At 44.6% G+C, this 20,492-nt stretch overlaps 1 protein-coding gene across 1 annotated transcript in view; it reads right to left on the minus strand.

The window, feature by feature from the left end:
* The window catches only part of LOC309552398 (uncharacterized protein), a 198,812-nt gene that overhangs the window by 160,974 nt on the left and 17,346 nt on the right, over window positions 1-20,492 (minus strand). Inside the window, exons 2-4 of the mRNA XM_082253341.1 lie at window positions 15,426-15,575; window positions 13,410-13,537; window positions 12,357-12,465 (exon numbers count right to left, since the gene is read on the minus strand). Coding sequence (XP_082109467.1) covers window positions 12,357-12,465; window positions 13,410-13,537; window positions 15,426-15,575 — 387 coding nt within the window. The remainder of the gene's footprint in view (window positions 1-12,356; window positions 12,466-13,409; window positions 13,538-15,425; window positions 15,576-20,492) is intronic.

The following is a 20,492-nucleotide window of genomic DNA, read 5'->3' on the forward strand; positions in this document are numbered from 1 at the left end:
CATAGACTGTTCGGAAGATAATATCTCCGTATTCACCGTACAGAATTTATATAAGTATCAAGTAAAACACTTTTGTATTACATCCGATGTGTTGGATTGCAGCTGCATCATCAAGGTCAGGGCTGCTATAAATAGCTCCAATCTTGGCCTCTTGGGGTGTAATTGCCCCTAGCAGATATTTGTCCTCTTCCTGGATTATTTATCCATATATGCAATAACCCTCAGGTACAATCAATTTAGTGTCAGTATTGCACTCGTTTGAGCCAGGTTTTAAGGACCTCTATGCAGTTTGTAGGGAATGTATCCCCAATCTACTTGTCCTAAATGGCAGCAGGGTTGACCTCTCCTCAAACTGAAAGGTGCTCCAGGCAGGGAAATAGGACCTATACAGGTGTATATTTCAGTTAAATGGACCCAAGGTCCTGGGCTCTCCAAGCCCTCTGTGTCACCGTACGTATTACCACCTGCCTCTATGTAGTCTGGGCAGTTGGGGGGGCTCCACAGTGCCATCTTTTCCCTCGTAAAACGGAAACTACATGTATAGCCTGTGGTCCTGTCACAGAGCTTGTACATCTTGACCCCCTATCTGGCACGCTTTCTGGGGAGAAACTGCTTGAAAGCAAGGCGGACAGAAAACTTAATCAGGGACTCATCAATGCAGACAACTTGTTGGGGGATAAACAAGGCTGCAAATCGCTGATTGAAATGGTTTACGAGGGGCCGAATTTTGTGGAGCCGGTCATATCCAGGGTCACCCCGAGGACGACAGAGTTCATTGTCACTGAAGAGCATGAACCACAGGATTTGCTCGTATTTCGTCCTGGCCATGGAAGCAGAGAACACGCGCATATGGCGAATTGGGTCAGTGGACCAATATGACCGCAACTCACTCCTTTTAGTTATGCCCACGTTGAGGGATAGACCCAGAAAGGTCTTAAACTCAGAAACCGTTCTAGGTTTCCAGCCAAATTGTCTGGCAAGGGTCAAATTTGGATTTGCAGCGATATATTGACCAGCATATAAATTGTTTATGTCCACAATAGAGCTATAAAAGATCTTCTGTGATAAACCGACTCTGCGAACGCTGCTGTTTTGTGCGTTGTGTTTTTGGAAGTGACAGTAATCTATTGATTACTGCACTTGCCTGGGTAGGGTGGGCTGGGCGGAGGGACTAAACGCAGGTGTCGTGACAGATTCTGCCAACGCTGCGTTTTGGGAACCCTAAACTATTAGGGATGCTAGTATAGTTCTGATCAGATCAAAGATATTGATCTGTTCAGACACTATACTAGTAATTGGGGTGTTTAGTGTGTCACTGGTATTCAAGGGGTTAAATTATATTTCTAATTATGCGGCAGGGATCTGCCTTGCCCTAGATAGACACTAACTAGCGTTAACTCTAACTAATGTCACCTGTGACACTAATATAGTGATCAGAAAAAAGATCTGTACACTATAAAAGTGACACTGCGATAGCACAATGAAGGGGTTACCTGGGGGTTAAATCTTTATTGGGGGGATGGCAGGTACCCTAAACCTATTTGGGACAGGAACTAGTGGTCGCTAACGCTAAATTAAGTCACAAGGCACACTAACAGAAATCAGCAAAACCGCTATATACTGTATATAGTGTGCACTGTGACAGGGGGTGAAGGGGTTTACTGGGGGGTGATCAGTGGGTTAATTGTGCCCATCTAGTGTGGTGTAATGTAGTGCTTGGTGTACTTCATTAGCTGCTCTCTCTTTTCAAGCTGGAACCGAAAAGGGCACCACAAGGGAAAAGAGCAGCTTTTCCTGCGTCTGTTTACAAAACAGACATAGGTTGGTCCAGCATTGGTCAGAACCGATCGCCAGGACCAGGCAAAAAATCATTGGCCTGGACCTGATGACTGATGGTTCGAATCACTGAATCAGACCATCACGGGGACGGAGGGCGCGCGGGAGCCTGCCCCCCACGTGACCGATGTCGATTCTCGGGAGGAAAGGAAAGCCTTCCTGCCGCAGTAAAAAGGCGGTGGGGGGGGGGGGGGAGGGGAGGGTCGGCAACCGGTTAATATAGAATTGTAGTGCGGTGACCTTCCTCCCTCGAACGAGGCAATTATATTCGTTTTATTACAACCCCTAATGATCCAAAATCCTATCACCCAATATCACTACTTCCATCAGGTGTGAAGCTATTGGCAACCGTAATCTCCATACAAAAAGACTGATCTGGGTGCACTATCCTAAAGCAGATATACTGCAATCAATATTAGATGTTTTATTACTTAATTTGCAGGTTCCAACTGATTTTTAGTTAACAGCTATATTGTCGCTTGATACTATCAAAAGCCTTTGATAGTATAGAGTGGAATTTTTTTATGGCACTCTATACTATCTACACTCTATACTATCAAAAGCCTTCAATAGTATAGAGTGGAATTTTTTAGGGCATTGCTTAGAGATTTGTATCCCAGTTTATACTCTGGATACAGCTTCTCTATGCTGCACCAGGGCATGGGTTCAGGTGAATGGACATATATCGGCCCCATTTTCATTACGAGGTACAAGACAGGGATGCCCATTATTACCTCTTTTAGATCTGGCTCTCAAACCTTTGGCTGCCACTACTTGTCAGTTGCCGAATATTGGGTTCCATAGATCTTTAGTAGGAGGACAAGATCGCTCTATACGCTGACGACACCCTTATTTCTGGGAGACTCTTTACACTCCCTAGTAACAGCAATGTCCTGAATTACTAAATGTGTTTTCAGGTTTACAATAAATTGGGACAAGTCAGTTTTTACCAGTAGACCCTCTTGTGAATAGTATGCCAAGCTCCGCATCCCAAATAGCAGTAGTCTCCCCATTCAAGTATCTAGGCGTTCAGTAACATTACAAATGTCTGAATATGTAGCGAATAGGGTTGAGCGAGCCCGAACTGTAAAGTTCAGGTTCGTACTGGACTTTAGGGTTTTCGGTACCAGACCCGAACATCGTACTGTATGTTCGTTATAGAGTTCGGTGTTTGGCAATTTAATGGCGCGTAAAAAAAGATGCAGGGTAGCCAATCCACAAGCGTTTAACTGGTGTGCCCTTAGAAGCCATCACAGCCATGCCTATTAATGGCATGGCTGTGATTGGCCAGTGCAGCATGTGACCCAGCCTCTATACAAGCTGGAGTCACATAGTGCAGAGTGACATGCGGCGCTATCTAGTGTAGGGAAAGCGTGCAGTTGCTGCTTTGAGAGAAAAAAATAGGAGTAGGACAGAATCTTTAATCAGAACTTCAACTCAGCAATCATTCTACATAGATTTTGTTGTGTACTAGGGCACTGCTGCTGCTTTGAGGGAGAGAATATAGGGAGGACAGAATCTTTATTCTTTAATCAGAACTTCAACTCAGCGATCTACATAGATTTTGTTGTGTGGGTGCAATGCACAATCTTTTTACCCTGCTCTGATCCCAGTGACAAAAAAACACTTTTATCTGTCTGTTAGTTAGGTGGGCAGCGGGGGGGGGGGGGGGGGGCATTTTATGCAAGCTCAGTGCACCAGCATGTTCAGTGTGCATTTAAAGCTACATAAAGCTAAAATTTTCTGGGTTTTTAAAAACACCTTTTATAGCCCTTGCTTGCTGCATCTGTACGTGTAGAATTCAAGCTGCTGTCCTGTGTTAGGCAAAAAAAACACCCTTTTTGGGCAAAATACACAACATACGGTTCTATTCTGCTATTCAAAAAACACCCATTTAGGGCAAAAAAGGTTTACAGCGTTTGCTGCATTATGTTACTGTGAGATACACCCTTTAGATACTGTTCTATTTAGCTACTCAAAAAACACCCATTTAGGGCAAGATCCTAAATTTGAGAAATCTGAGGAGAAAGTCAAATAAGGGACGTGGCCCCGGTCATGGTGCTGCTGGTGCAGCTCCTGTTGCAAGGAGAGGACGTGGTCGATCTGTGCCAGCTACACGCACAAGTGAAACACCTTCCTCCGGTGCAAGTAGGCGACAGAACCTGCAGCAGTATTTGGTCAGGCCTAATGTGGCTCTACGAATGTTGAGGCCAGAACAAGTACAGGCGATAGTAGATTGGGTTGCTGACCGTGCCTCCAGTGCCATCACATTGTCTCCCACCCAGTCTCCTGCTGAAAGATCAGAGTTGGCACCTGCAGCCGATGTCCATCAGTCTTTCACCTCATCCCCTTGCAAATCAGCCAAGCAGTCTGGGGCCCAAGCCATGCAGCAGTCTCTTCTGCTTTTTGATGACTATTAGCATGGCTTCCCAGGGCCATCCACCTAGTTCTGCCCCAGAAGTGGAAGAAATTGAGTGCACCGATGCCCAACCACTTATGTTTGATGAGGAGTACATGGGAGGACCATCACAGCATGTCTCGGATGACGACAAAAACACAGGTGCCAACTGCTGTGGCTTTCGGAATTGTGCAGATTGACAAGGAGGGCAGTGGTGAAGACTGGGTGGAAGATGTGGAGGACGATGAGGTCCTCGACCCCACATGGAATCATAGTCATGCAGGTGAAATGTGTAGTTCGGAGGAAGAGGCAGTGGTCACACAGCCACCAGCACAGCAGAAGAGGGATCAGGGTGCAAAAGCAGAGCGGCCATCCCCTAGACAGTACGCCTGCTACTGCTCATCGCAGCAAGGGCCCGAGCACACCAAAGCCAGCTCCAAGGATTTCCCCAGCGTGGCAGTTCTTCAGACAATGTGCTGATGACAAGACACGAGTGGTTTGCACTCTGTGCAATCAGAGCCTGAAGCGAGGCATAAACGTCATCAACCTGAGCACAACCTGCATGACCAGGCATCTAAGTGCAAAGCACGAGCTGCAGTGGAGTAGACACCTCAAAAACCAAGAAAGGTCTCTGGCTCCTCCTGCTTCTCTTCTGCTGCAGTCTCGGCCTCTTCATCCACCACTGTAGTGACAGTGGCACCTGCCACCCCACAGAGGGTCAGCCAGCAACACCACCACCTGGGTCACCAACCATCTCCACAATGTCCCATGGAAGCGTTCAGCTCTCCATCTCCAAAACACTGGAGCGGAAGAGGAAGTACCCCCCTTCCCACCCGCAATCCCTGGACCTGAATGCCAGCATTTCAAAATTCCTGGCCTTTGAAATGCTGTCATTCCGTCTGGTGGAGACGCAGAGTTTTAAAAGCCTTATGGCGGTGGCTGTCCCACAGTACATCGTGCCCAGCCGCCACTACTTTTCCAGACGAGCCATCCATTCCCTGCACAACCAAGGGGGGACAAAATCAGGTGTGCACTGCGCAACGCCATCAGTGGCAAGGTCCACCTAACTACAGATACGTGGACCAGTAAGCACAGTCAGGGACGTTATATCTCCCTAACAGCACACTGGGTAAATGCAGTGGTGGCAGGGCCTGAGGGGGATAGCAGTTTGGCGCATGTCCTTCCACCACCATTGCTACGCGCTTCAGTTTGCCTCCTGTTCCCCAACCTCTCCTACTCCGCTTTCTCATCCTCTACCGCCTCCTCCTCCGGTTAGCGCAACACCTTCACCACCAACTTCAGCACAGCCAGGGGTAAACGACAGCAGGCAGTTTTAAAACTTGCCTGTTTGGGGGAAAAACTCCACACCGCGCAGGAGTTGGAGGGGCATTGAACAACAGACCGATGAGTGGTTGGTGCCAGTGAGCCTCAAGTCCGGCCTGGTGGTGTGCGATAATTGGCAAAATCTCAAAGCAGGTCTGGGCATAGCCAGTTCGACGCACATCCCTTGCCTGGCGCATGTGCTGAATTTGGTGGTGCAGACATTCCTTAAAAATGACCCCGATAGGTCAGAGCTGCTGCAGAAAGTGCGGGCCGTCTGTGCGCACTTTCGGCGTTCTCACCCTGCTGCTGCTCGCCTGTCAGTGCTGCAGCGTAACTTCGACCTTCCCGCTCCCCCCCTCATATGAGACGTGCCCACAAGGTGGAACTCCACCTTGCACATGCTGGCCAGACAGCGAGCAGCAGCAGGCAATAGTGGAGTTTCAGCTGCAGCACGCATGCGTGAGTCGCTCTGCGGAACACCACTTCACCACCAATAACTGGGCCTCCATGCGAGACCTGTGTGCCTTGTTGCGCTATTTTGAGTACTCCACCAACATGGCCAGTGCCGACGACGTCGTTCTCAGCGTTACTATCCCACTTCTATGCCTCCTTGAAAAAAACGATTCTGGCGATGAGGGAAGAGGATGTGGCAGAGGAGGAGGAGGAAGAGGGATACTTTCCAAGGCTTTCAGGGCAGTCATTCACAAGTGGCTCTGAGGGTGGGTTCCTGCACCCACAAACGCCAGGTACACAATTGTCCAGCAAGGGCACAGTTCTGGAGGATGACGAGGAGGAACCATGTTCACAGCAGGGTGGCATCCAGAGCAGCTCATGGCCATCACTGGTGCGTGGCTGGGGGAATACAGAGGACACAGACGATACACCTCCCACAGAGGACAGCTTTTCATTGCCTCTGGGCAGCCTGGCACACATGAGCGATTACATGCTGCAGTGTCTCCACAATGACTGCCGAGTTTCCCACATTATATCTTGTGTCGATTACTGTGTGGACACGCTGCTGGATCCCCATTACAAGGACAACGTACCGTCCTTAATTCCCTCACTGGAGCGTGATCGTAAGATGCGGTAGACGTGCTGCTGGTGGCATTCCCACCTGACTGCGGGGGCACAGTGGAAGCACAAGGCGAAGGCAGAGGAGGAGGAAGAGGTAGCCAGTGCAGCCGGGGCACCGCCAGCACCTCAGAAGGCAGGAATAGCATGGCCGAAATGTGGAAAAGCTTTGTTAACACGCCGCAACAACCAGCACCGCCAGCTGATATGGAACGTCTTAGCAGGAGGCAGCATTTCACCAACATGGTGGAGCAGGATGTGGGCACATGCCTAGACGTACTGAATGACGGGTCTGCCCACTTCAACTTCTGGGTCTCCAAATTGGGCATATGGCCTGAGCTTGCCCTTTACGCCTTGGAGGTGCTGGCCTGCCCTGCAGCCAGTGTATTATCTGAACGTGTATCTAGCACGGCAGCGGGCGTCATCACAGACAAGAGCAGCCGTTCATTAAAATTAACCAGGCATGGATCCTACAGGACTTGTCCGTACCTCGTTCAGAATAGACATGTATACTGGCCTTACCCAGCCATTGTTGTATTTTTGATCTCACTCTTTTGGGGTGTACCCCAATTTAAAAAAACAAAAACAAATTAAAAACCAAAACCAGTGTTGGCTACCTCGTCGTCCCCCACCGCTGCCGCTTCCACCTACACCGCCACCTCAACCCCCTACTACTCCATATGGACCTCGTCCTCCTACATCAAGATTATTATTTTTTATTTTTATGTATTTTATGTTATTTTAAGTTATTTCCCTATCCTACGTTTGCAGAACACTTCCCATGCTCTTAACATTTTGCTGCAATTTGCAGCCCTCTAGCCCTTTCCATTACTTTAGAGCCATTTTAGTGCTCAAAAGTTCGGGTCCCCATTGACTTCAATAGGGTTCGGGTTCAAGTTCAGGTTCCGAACTTGAACTTTTTTGCGAAGTTTGGCCGAACCCGAACATCCAGGTGTCCGCTCAACTCTAGTAGCGAATTCTAGATTCATTGTTTAAATGATTTAAACAGATTGGGAAAACCTGGAGTAAGCTGCCTTTAAATCGGTAAAGCCTGGTAAAAATGGTGTGGATGCCACAATTGTATCTTCTATACAATTGTCTTGTATGGTTGCCCCAAAGCTTTTTTCGATTGGTGGATACCCTCTTTAGAGATCTCATCTGGAGGTATTCGCACCTCCCGATTAGATTGGGAATTCTGTTGCAGTCCAAGGATGAAGGTGGCCTAGCTTTCTCCGATGCTAGATTGTACTACCTGGCATCACAACTGCAACATTTAAATGGTTGGAATGCCATAGACTTGGAGGACCCTATACAACAAATCATACTTTCTGAACTTTGGGGAGTCATCTGTGTAGTAGTTAGTAGAAAAAGAGGTTATACAACCAACCATTCAATAAACTCTGAGAAATACCATCTAACAAAATAATTTTTCCATTATTTGCAGTTGCGGCATGCTCTGCAGAGTCAGACAGCGACTTTTCCAGTAAAATATAATCCTTTCATAAGCTTAACAATAGCAGTATCCACAAGAAGTTCCAAACAGGGACTTGTTAGTGATATGTACTCCTCTTTACATACTACACAGGGTGGTAGTCTTGAGCGGTGATGTAGGGATATGGAAGCAAGCTATGGAGAATTTGAATCTCCATATCCTCTTCAGTGTCTGACCCAGCCTTTATCAGTCACAGGTCTTGTACTCCTAAAAAACTACACTGCTCAAGACATTTAAAGGAACCCTTTGAAAACACATGAGATGGTAATGGGGAAAAATATCATGCTGGATACTGAATGGACTGGGTAATGTGTTCGGAACAAAAGGATGCCACGTTGTTTGATGGAAATGAAAATTATTAAACTCAAGAGGGCTGAATTCAAAGACAAACGGAAAATCAAAGTGAAAAAATGATGCAGCAGGCTAGTCCATTTCGCTGAAATTTCATAGCAGCAACTAAATGTTACTCAGTAATTTGTATGGCTCTCAGGTGCTTGTATGCATGCCCGACAATGTTGGGGCATGCTCCTAATGGGACAATGGATGGTGTCCTGGGGTATTTCCTCCCATATCTTGTCCAGGGCATCACTGAGCTCCTGAACAGACTGGAGGTGCAACCTGTGGCATCAGATGGACTGAAACAATGTCCCAGAGGTATTCTATTGGATTTCAGTGAGGCAAGCGTGGGGGCAATTCCATGGTATTAATTCCTTCATCCTCCAGGAACTGGCTGAATTGTCTCTCCACATGAAGCCGGGCATTGTTGTGCACCAGGAGGAACCCAGGACCCACTGACCAGCCTAGGGTCTGACAATGGGTCCAAAGAGGTCATCCTGATACCTAATGACAGGGTCAGGGTGCCATTGTCTAGCCTGTAGAGGTCTGTGTCTCCCTCCATGGATATGCTTCCCCAGACCATTACTGACCCACCACCAAACCAGTCATGCTGAATGATGTTACAGGCAGCATAACATTTTCCATGGCTTCTCCAGACCCCATCACATCTGTCACATATGCTCAGGGTGAACCTGCTCTCATCTGTGAAAAGCACAGGGAGCCAGTGGCGGACCTGCCAATTCTGGTGTTTGGCAAATGCCAATTGAGCTCCACAGTGCCAGGCAGTTCATACAGGGCCCACTAGAGGAAGTCGGGCCCTCAGGCCACCTTTATGAAGTCTGTTTCTGATGGTTTGGTCAGAGACATTCACACTAGTGCCCTTCTATAGGTCATGTTGTAGGGCCCTGCCAGTGCTCATCCTGTTCCTCCTTGCACAAAGGAGAAGATAACGGTCCTGCTGATGGGTTAAGGACCTTTTATGGCCCTGTCCAGGTATCTTAAGAGTACCTGCCTGTCTCCTGAAATCCCCTCCATGCTCTCAAGACTGCTAGGAGACACAGCAAACCTTCTGGCAATGGTAATGGCACATATTGATATTGGACTGCCTGTGAAAACTCTATAGAGTCCAGGTATCGCCTCATGCTACTAGTAGTGACACCGACCCCAGTCAAATGCAAAACTAGTGAAAAACGGTCAGAAAAAAAATTGTGGAAAAAAATAAATAAATAAGGTTAGTGGCCTCAGCCTGCAAAACCATTCCCGTTTTGGAGTTCGTCTCATTGTTGCCCATCTAGTGCACCTGTTGCCAATTTAACACCAAAGCAGATGAAACTGATTAACAACCCCCCCCTGCTACTTAACTGACCAGATCAATAGCCCAGGAGTTTACTTGACATGCTATACTGGGATCACAAATGTTCCTTTAAATTTTTTGAGCAGTGTACAGGCTTGGGGTAAAGCAACCACGCCAAACTGCCTAAGATGCACTGCCGAAAAAGGCACACTTAAACATATGCTGTGGCGACGCCAAAAGTTACATCAACTATTGGAGTACATTTTTGATACCTTAAATACACTAAGTTCTACACATGTGTAAGCAGATCCAAAAATAGCTTGGTTTGGGATTATTTCAGAAGTTAATCTACCTAGAATGCATGAGATGTGGTTGTGGTCTATGTGTATAGCCTGTAAATGAATACTGCAGAAATGGATATCAAACTCCCCACCAAAAACTGTCCAATGGGTTAAGAGGAATAGGCATATAAAACATAGGAAAAGCCTGGAAAAATTCCGGAAAGTTCGGTCTCGATAGCTAGACTCCAATTTGTTTAAGCAAATAGGTTGAGCCTAGCGACAACGCAAATTGCATGCAGAGGGATACATATCTGGCATGGGATAGCAGTATGTATATATAAGATGCTAAGAGGTTCAAGTTAAACTAAACATAATGACCAGTCTCATAAGGTAGTTGAATCTTTATATGAAGAGTGTAATCATTAAGTAATTTGAAATGTTGAGTGTCTAAGAGATACAATGATAGTATAATTAGGAAGCTGCAAAGTTTATGTGCAATTTTTTTCCTCTTTGGTTGGTTGTGAGCTGTGTATGCCATTTTAGATGTTTAATGGTGCATGTATGATATGTATTGGTTTGGCTGTTAAATGGAAAAAAAAAAAAAAAAAAAGGGCTTTTTTTGTTTTAGGTGAGTGGAATTAGAACACTTTATTGCCATCTGGGCCTCCGTTAGGAATATTCCTCCTCTATGTCCCGTCTACTGTTATTAAAAAAAAAAAAAAAAAAAAAACATTTTGCGTTATCAGAATATGAATAGGAGGGGAATTTAAAACCCTCCCTTATTCTATCCAAAATGAAGAAAAAAAAAAAAAAAAAACACTAAAAAAAAAAAAAAAAAAAAGGGCAAAAAAAAAAAAAAAAAAATTTTCCTTTTTGTTGCCTTTAATACATTCAAGGAAATTTCACCATTTCAAGATTTTATTCTATCCTCTGCACTGGAAAAATCCAACTTCTGGTTACCACCTGTGACCTAATTTTTTTTTTTTTTAGATCTTAGGGATTTAGTAAAATGTTGCAAGTTTGCAATATAGAGAAAAATATAAAAAGATTAGGTTTTGGCTCGTCAATATAGAACGATGATTCTATAGAATATTTTCTCTGGATCCTCATCGGAAGATTTAGCACCACTTTCTATCCAAGACACCCCACTACAGGTTAAAGTGATTGTAAACCTCTATTCTTTTTTTTTTTTTTTTTTTTTTAACAAGTACCTTAGCTGCTTAGTGCAGTGTTTTTGCACAGAGCAGCCCGGATCATCCTCTTCTGGGCTCTCCCCCCCCAATGCTTCGAGCTCTTCCCCCTTTCTAAGTGCTAAGGGGGCACTCAAGCAGGCTTGATTCTGGAGCTGCCGCGTCTGCACCATAGGATTTGATTGACAGCAGCAGGAGCCAATGGGGAGAGGGGCAGAGATCTTGTTGCACATAAGGTTTGCATTAAGGTAAAACCAAACCACAAAAAAAAAAAAAAAAAAATTCCCCCATCAAGAACAGCACTTAAAATTTAGAGAAGAGTTTCACTCAAAAAGAGGAAGCTCCGCTTGTTTGCAACCTCCCCCCCCCCCCCCCCAATGCCCCACTTGGCACTTTTTTTGGGGTGTGTGTCTGGTATTGAATGATACCCGCTCCTACTTGTGGGTCAGATCACCACAGCGCTCTTTGAGTATGTCCGGCCCCTCCTCCCCCCCACAGCCTTCTGGGATACACAGATCCCAGAGGGCTGTGGGACAATTCACTAACCGCAGCACTACTAACGCATGCGCAGCAAGAAACTAGCTGCAAAGCCCTGAGGCTTCACTGCCGGTTTTCTTTACCCAAGATGCCGACACCTGCACCGAAAGCCGACTGAAGATTTGGCACAGTGCGGGTGCCGACATCACTGGATCCCTGGACAGGTAAGTGTCCAGTATTTGTAGCTGTTGACCTATTTTTTTTTGCCCAGACTGGAGCTCCTGTTTAAGAGGTTCTACCTATTCCAGTGCTATTCAAAAAACAGCAAATATGTTTTATTTGGACTCCAGTTCCACTTAAATGACAATATCGGCATATAAGTTTGCAATGAACTAGCAATGGCTTATTACATAACTTTGGGAATCACCACTGAATCTGGCAGCTACTATTACTTATTATTCAGAGGGGGGGCTGTATAAAAGCAAGCAAAGGGCAACATCTGGCCCCAGGGCCGCAGTTTGGAGATCACTGTCAAAACCATAGTAAACTGCTGCAATGTAATAGCTTAAATTTACTTCACTCCTTCCCTGCACTCCTTCCCTGACATGCAAGACATTTCCAAGTAACTAAAATGAAAGAATGAACTAGACCAACTTACTGACTGTAGTTTTCACCACGTTTAGGTCAGAGTAGAGTTCTCTTACTATTTCCGATCGATCTTCCCATGGGCGTGCCGTTATGTGGCTTTTCCATTTTTTAAAGCCAAACTGATTCATTTGATAAAAGCAGAAAAAAAAGTGATGTTAACTTCTCAAAAAAAAAAAAATAAAATTATGTGGCAACGGCAAAGCAAAGCTGGTTACTTAGCTTATTAGGACTATAAGAAACCTTTAAACATATTGCTGAAGATCACACGCCACAAAATGCCTGCTAAATGTCAACAACCGTCGATGCATAGCCGAATAGCAAGCTGGACCAATATAACTCTTAAATATTTATACCTGGAATTCCTCTTGAAGACTTTTAAAATTCAAGTACAGAATGATATAGAACAGAGTAATAAGAAATTTGCTTTTGTAAAATCGCTACAAAAAAAAAAAAAAAAAAAAAAAAAAAAAAGAAAAAAAAAGGGAATATCACAATGGAGGGGTTTGAGGGCAAATGCTGAGTGCGCAGGACACAGAATATTCAGCTGTGTCAAAAACCAAGTTTTTTCTCTCTAAATTACCAGCCAATTACACCCCCCCCCCCCAACCTTTTTACATGGACCCAAAAAGCAAGACCGACAAGAGCATCCTGTTTAACAGACCATTCACAAAGGGAACTTTACTGCCGGTCCATGCTTTCCCAGCATAGGGATGCACAGTTGATCGCATCCCCGTGCCAATGTCCCATTAATTTATATTGGCACATGCAGCTGCACAGACACAGCCGCAGTATACTAAAGGACATGAGGCTGAGCGTGGGTCCCTGAACACAACCAGGGTATATTCAGGGATCCAAACTCACCCACACCATATTAGGACACAATGTCTGTGCAACTACATGTCCCAATAGAAATGAATGGGACACCTTTGCAGGGAACACACAAATGTGCATCCCCGTGGCAGGAAAACATGGACCTGCACGGGTCCTGCAGTAAAGTCCCCCGTGTGAATGGACCCTTATGCAGAAATAACTTTGAGAGTTACAGTATATTGAAAAGGCTCACCTTATAGTTATTAGACAATTTAAGGGCTTCCACCTCATTCTCAGCAGTTATTGTGGTTTTAACAAGACAAACGTCACATGGCAGAACTTCCCCTATATGATGAGGACAAGAGGATGGGGTAGAGGATCCTACAGGAATACAAGCATTTTTTTGATTAAATACTATCATGTAAACTCTGTGCTTTTAACTTTCATGCAGTAATAATGAAAATGACAGAAACATAAGCTTTGCAGCCTTGACCAGTATGGCCTGCACCCTACTCTCAGCAGAAGCTGGTGGTTTATCTGTTTACACCTATACTGAGAGTATCTCTAAGCAAGAGAGACACAGCTTCACAGAAAATCAAGAGATATACGGGGCAGCCTTAATTAAAAAGCTAGCTGCTTTGCCTATACTAACCCAATACTTCCACTAACGTGAAACATGTAGATAAGGAAAGTCAGAGAAAAGTCAGCCTGTTAACAGCGATACTGAAGTAAAATCATCGCTATAATAGCCAGGCACCAAACACTTCCCAGAAGCAGAGGTCAGAAACCATAGCGTCCATGTTTCTCTTTTTTTTTTTTTTTTTTTTTTTTTTTAATTTCATAAAAGACCCTCATGAGAATCTCTCTTTGCCAGCAGTGGTGTACTAAGGGGGTGCAAACTTACATTTTTTGTGATGTGCAGCAGTCCCTCTGTGGTCAGGGTCCATCTGTACTGAGGGGTGTAAACCTGTGCTGAGAGGGTATAAGCTTGGGATAGCGGGGGTTTGCTGGAAAGATTGTAATGAAATGTTCAATGTGTTACCTTGTAGCCATTAAAGCATAGCTTGTGGGTAAAAGAACTGTGGCATGTGTGCGCGCCAAGTATAGAGGTAGTAGGCTCAGGTTTTATTTAACCATTCCTCTTTAAGCCCCTCAAACTGTTAGTCAGTCTTACCACACCCACAATTTGCCATGCCACTTTATACCATTCAAAAAAAAAAAAAAGAAGTGATCAGTGTTAAAGGATATACTAGGTTTACCATAACTAATCTTAAAAATACTCCATCCCCCCAAACACATCTGCTTGTCAAACTGTTAAGATGTCAGCGCTCCAAGCTTTACCTGCTGTTGAGGGCTCTCTCCTCTCCAGCCGCCACTGGCTGATTGATAGGCGGTAGATCAAGTGACCGGACCAGTGCAGTATAAAAAAGCATATGCATCTTTCTTAACACAGGTTAGGAGGCATAGGTGTTCAGAGAGGGAGGAAGTGTTTAAGAGTGTTCTCAGAATTCTACTTTAAGAACTGGTTCAGATGTGAAGAGTACAGTGGGAATAACCATACAAGATTTGAAGAACAGCAGGTAACTGAACAAGTCTGTATCAGACTGTTACAAATATTTACACTTCTGCTTTGCAACACTTAGGTGCTCCGTTTGAGTCCTGGTCAGAACACTATCTGCATAAAGGTGCTTATTCTCCTGTGCTTGCATTGGTTTCCTCTGGTACTTTGATTTCCTTCCACACTTCAAAAGAAATGCTGGTAGGTTATTTGGCTCTCATCTAAAAGAGGCCTTCGTCGTATTATATTCTAGTGCATGCGCCCAAGACAGCTGTCTCATCACCTGCCCAATCAATGGAGAAAGGCACTATAGAAAAGTAAAAGTAAATTAATGTAAAAAATGGGAATTGTTTTTATTTTAAAAGACCCAAGAGCAGCTACAGGTAATTGTAATCAATTGTGGGTCAAATTAAATGTTTTGACCCCCTTTGCACTGTGCCCTTCAGGATCAAGGACTGGACATACCATTTTTTCCCTAAACCGAGCACAGTAAAATGTGCACTGCAGAGTGGTCAGCCAGCATTTACTGTACAGTGCATGAAATGGCATTCTAAATTCATGGCACTGCAACACACTGCACACAGTGTAGTGTAATGTCACATAGGTGTGAAGTCAGTCTAAAGTATAAACAGACATTTGAGATTTCTTCTTAAAACTAATAGTAGTAGCAGGATAGGAATGTTAAAGCTGAAAGGTTGTCAGACCGCTTACCAGGCAACAGTCTTGGTGTAAGCAGGCTATGCTGATGAGAACCAGAATGGGTATCCACCAAATCATGCTGAATATTTACAGTGCAATGTCTGTCACAGAGGGAACCCCGCCTGTGTGCTTCAGTACGATGTTCAAATTCACGAGGGAAGTCTGCAGGAAAAGATACGTAAAAGTAAAATTACCAGCAATCTGATATTTTAAAAGAAAAAGAACAAATCCCACTTTTACATATTAGCTAGAATTATGACAACTATGGAAATTCTAAAAAATAGATTACAGGGGGAATATATAACCTATATGTATAAATTCCCATCGAAAGTACAGTGTTGGGGGAACCACACACCCCAAAACAACTGGATTTAGCAAATAATGTAATACGATCAAATTTTTTTTTTTTTTTTTTAAATGTTGAAAACCATATCCTGGGCACAAAAACTAAATTTAACTATATCCCTCGAAAGCCCCAAATGATATAAATCCTCCAAGCTTTTCACATGTTCCGACTCAGTTTTCGGGCAAAAATGTAGGGCCCCTGGCCTAATGAGAGCTATTCTGCTTCAAAACTATTACTTACAAAAGGCGTTCCATTTCCCACTGCATTTTCTAAACCTACAGTGAGGGGAAAAAAGTATTTGATCCCCCTCCGGATTTTTTACGTTTGCCCACTGACAAAGAAATAATCAGTCTATAATTTTGTTTGGTTTATTTTAACAGTGAGACAGAATTAAAAAAAATATAACTTTTTTGAAATACCTTTTTCTGGATAAATGGATTTGCATTTTAATGAGTGAAATAAGGATTTGATCCCCTATCAGCGAGATTTCTGGCTCCTAGGTGGTCTTCTGAACAGGTAAGGAGCTGAGATTTGGAGCACTCATAAAGGGAGTGCTCCTAATCTCAGCTTGTTACCTGTATAAAAGACACCTGCCCACAGAAGTCATTAATCAGATTCCAATCTCTCCACCATGGCCAAGACCCAAAGAGCTGTCCAAGGATGTCAGGGACAAGATTGTAGATTTACCCAAGGCTGGAATGGGCTACAAGACCATCGCCAAGCAGCATGGTAAGAGGGTGGCAACAGTTGGTGCGATTATTTGCAAATGGAAGAAAAAAATAACTGTCAATCCTCCTCTGGGTTTCCATGCAAGATCTCCCCTTGTGGGGTTTCAATGTTAATGAGAACGGTGAGGAATCAGCCCAGAACTACACGGGAGAATGATCTCAAGGCTGCTGGGAACAGTCACCAAGAAAACAATTGACAACAGTATGCCATGAAGAACCGAAATCCTGCAGGGCCCACAAGATCCCCCTTACATAGTTACATAGTTAGTGAGGTTGAAAAAAGACATAAGTCCATCCAGTTCAACCTATGATGTGTGTGTGTGTTTGCTTTTAACCGTACATTGTATACCCCTGTATGTTGTGGTCTTTAAGGTGCCCATCTAATAGTTTTTTGAAACTATCAATGCTCCTCGCTGATACAACTGCTTGTGGAAGAGAATTCCACATCCTTACCGCTCTTACAGTGAAGAACCCCTTACGCACTTTAAGGTTAAACCGCCTTTCCTCAAGTTTTAGTGAGTGGCCACGTGTCTTATTGTATCTCCTTTCTCTGAATAGTTTGTTCCTTATGCTAGGGTTGCCAGTACAGTATTTGTACATTGATATCATATCCCCCCTCAATCGTCTCTTCTCCAGAGAGAATAGGTTCAGTGCTTGTAGTCTTTCCTCATAGCTGATGTCCTCCATTCCCCCAATTATTTTTGTTGCCCTTCTCTGGACTTCTCCAGTTCCAGCACATCCTTCCTGAGGACCGGTGCCCAGAACTGGACAGCATACTCCAGATGTGGCCGGACCAGAGTCTTGTAGAGTGGGAGAATAATCTTTATTTCTGGAGTGAATCCCCTTTTTTATACAACCCAGTATTCTGTTGGCTTTGCTTGCGGCGGCTTGGCATTGCATGCCACTGCCAAGCCTGTTGTCTACCAGTACCCCCAGGTCCCTTTCCATCCTAGACTCACCCAGAGGTTCCCCCCCTAGTGAGTAGCTTGCTTTCTGGTTTCTGGCCCCCAAGTGCATTACTTTACATTTTTCTACATTAAACCTCATCTGCCATGTAGTTGCCCACCCCGTTATTTTGTTCAGGTCTGCTTGCAAGATTTCCACATCCTGCATAGAAGATATTGGCATGCCTAATTTAGTATCATCTGCAAATACTGAGATTGTACTAGATATCCCCTCCTCTAGATCATTTATGAATAAATTAAACAGGATTGGTCCCAGGACAGAACCCTGGGGGACCCCACTTTCCACACCCGCCCAATCCGAGTACTCCCCATTAATCACCACCCTCTGTACTCTCCCCTGGAGCCAGTTCTCTATCCAGGTACTCGCCTTATGGTCCATACCTACCTTCCTTAGTTTGTACAGTAAGCGTTTGTGGGGGAACGGTGTCAAAGGCCTTTGCAAAGTCCAGATACACCACATCCACAGGCTTACCTTTATCTAAGTGGCAGCTCACTTCATCGTAGAAGGTTAATAGATTGGTTTGGCACGAACGATTTTTCATGAATCCATGCTGATTACTACTTATAATACCGTTTTCATTACTAAAGTCTTGTATGTGGTCCCTTATCCCATCCAAAATTTTGTAGATTACGGAAGTTAGGCTGACCGGCCTATAGTTACCCGGGATATATCTCGGCCCCTTTTTAAATATTGGTACCACGTTGGCTTTTTTCCAATCAGCTGGCACCATACCCGTCTGTAAGCTTTCCTTAAAGATCAAGAATAATGGTCTGGCAATCACCTGGCTGAGCTCATTAAGAACCCTTGGGTGCAAGCCATCCGGTCCCGGGGATTTATTTATGTTAAGTTTCTCTAGTTTAGCTCCAAGTCTATCCTCTGTTAGCCATGGCGGCACTTCCTGAGGTGTATTATTTAGTTCGGCCTTACAAGCGGGGTTCGTGTAGCCCCCCCGATTCCTTTGTGAAGACTGAAGAAAAAAAATTATTTAACACTTCCGCCTTTTCTCTGTCCTCTGTGGCCATTTTTCCTTTATCATCTTTTATGGGGCCAATGTGCTCTGGCCTCACTTTCCTACTGTTTCTATACTTAAAGAACTTCCTTGGGTACAAGAAAGCCCATGTACAGGCCCGTTTGCTAATGAATACCTGAATGATTCAGAGGAGAACTGGGTGAAAAAAGTGTGGTCAGAGGAGACCAAAATCAAGCTCTTTGGCATCAACTCAACTCACCATGTTTGGAGAAGGAGGAATGCTGCCTATGACCCCAAGAACACCATCCCCACTGTCAAACATGGGAAGTGGAAACATTATACTTTGGGGGTGTTTTTCTGCTAAGGGGACAGGACAGCTTCACTGCATCAAAGGGACGATAGACAGGGCCATGTACCGTTAAATCTTGGGTGAGAACCTCCTTCCCTCAGCCGAGGCTTTGAAAATTGGCCAAGGCAAAAAATGAGAGGCTCAAGAAGAAGCACTTTTAAGGTCCTGGAGTTACTTAGCCATTCTCCAGACCTTAATCCAATAGAATATGTGAAGGGAGCTGAAGATTCGAATTACCAAGCCACAGTCTTGAAATCTTAATGGCTTGGAGAGGATCTGCAAAGAGGAGTGGGTCAAAATCTCTCCTGAGATGTGTGCAAACCGGATGGCCAACTACAATAAACGTCTGACCTCTGATTGCCAATAAGAGTTTTGCCACCAAGTACCAAGTCATTTTTGCGAAGGGGTCAAATACTTATTTCACTCATTAAAATTCAAATCGATGTATAACTTTTTTTAAATAATTATTTTTTCTGGCTTTTTTTTCTTGTTATTCTGTCTCTCACTGGTTAAAATAAACCTACCATTAAAATTATGGACTGGTCATTTCTTTGTCGGCGGGCAAATGTACAAAATCAACAGGGGGTCAAATACTCCCCCCCCCCCCCCAACTGTATGGGAAAAAGTCAAGTCACTCTTGGCACAAGGAACCATTAACCCTTTCCTACAAGTCAATCAGTAAACGGTACCATACTTACCTATCCAATATCATCGCCGTTCTGTCTCCACGGGGAGAGATCGTGGGTGCCTGGCGGTAATTGCGGCCGCCGGACCCGCAGATCAGCTTCCCCTGCGGCGTATGGGCGCACACCCCCCCCTCGCGGTCCTGCAACGTGACGTACAATTATATAGTTTCACGGCACAGAGCCGACCTGCCGTAGTAAATGTACTGCTGGCAGTCGGGAAGTGGTTATAGGTGTTGTAAACCGCCAAAAAAAAAAAAAAAGCCTGAAAGACAAAAGGAAGCAGGAACCAACGTTCGCGGCACAGGGCTCTGAACAGCATGGGCGTTCCTTCAGAGCGCATGCACCAGTGATGTCACTGGCTTCATGCAAAGTAAATATCTCCTAAACGGTGCATGTTTAGAAGATATTTACAGTACCTATAGGTAAGCCAATGGTAAGGCTTACCTATAGGTACAAGTTACAGAGGAAGCTTTACTTCCTCTTTAACCCAACACAATGGATACAAACCACCACTCAAGCTAATGGCAACACCCTCAGCTTTGTATTCTCCTACCTCTGCACTCCTTTCAACCTCTGTAACATCCCTTTTCCTCCATCTAATCTCAACCTCAAAAATGTCACACTTTCCCAACCTCCTATGCTTCCAATCAGCAAACCGTTACCTGCAGAAACCACCACCTTAACCCTTCTCTTCTTCACTCTACTATTGATTGACTTTAAGACTAAAATAGCACCCTTGTCCTGCTCAAACCTGGCCACTTCAGTTTTCAGTAACTTAAGCTGGATACACACTATACAACTTTTGTGGTCAGATTTCCTTTAGATTTACCTTCAATTATGTAATGCAGGGGCCTGCCTGATTGCATACAAATTAAAAAAGTGTTTAGATTTGACCTCATATGGTTTTGGTTAACCAGAAGGAAAAAAATCTAAAGACAATTGTATAGTGTGTATGGCCCATTACACTCATCCTCCCTGGACACAATTGCTGCTTTCTCCACACGCAGAACTAGGCCTCACCTGTCACACAGACA

Source organism: Pelophylax lessonae, assembly GCF_965119305.1.
Source record: "Pelophylax lessonae genome assembly, chromosome: 4".
Classification (NCBI taxonomy): domain Eukaryota; kingdom Metazoa; phylum Chordata; class Amphibia; order Anura; family Ranidae; genus Pelophylax; species Pelophylax lessonae.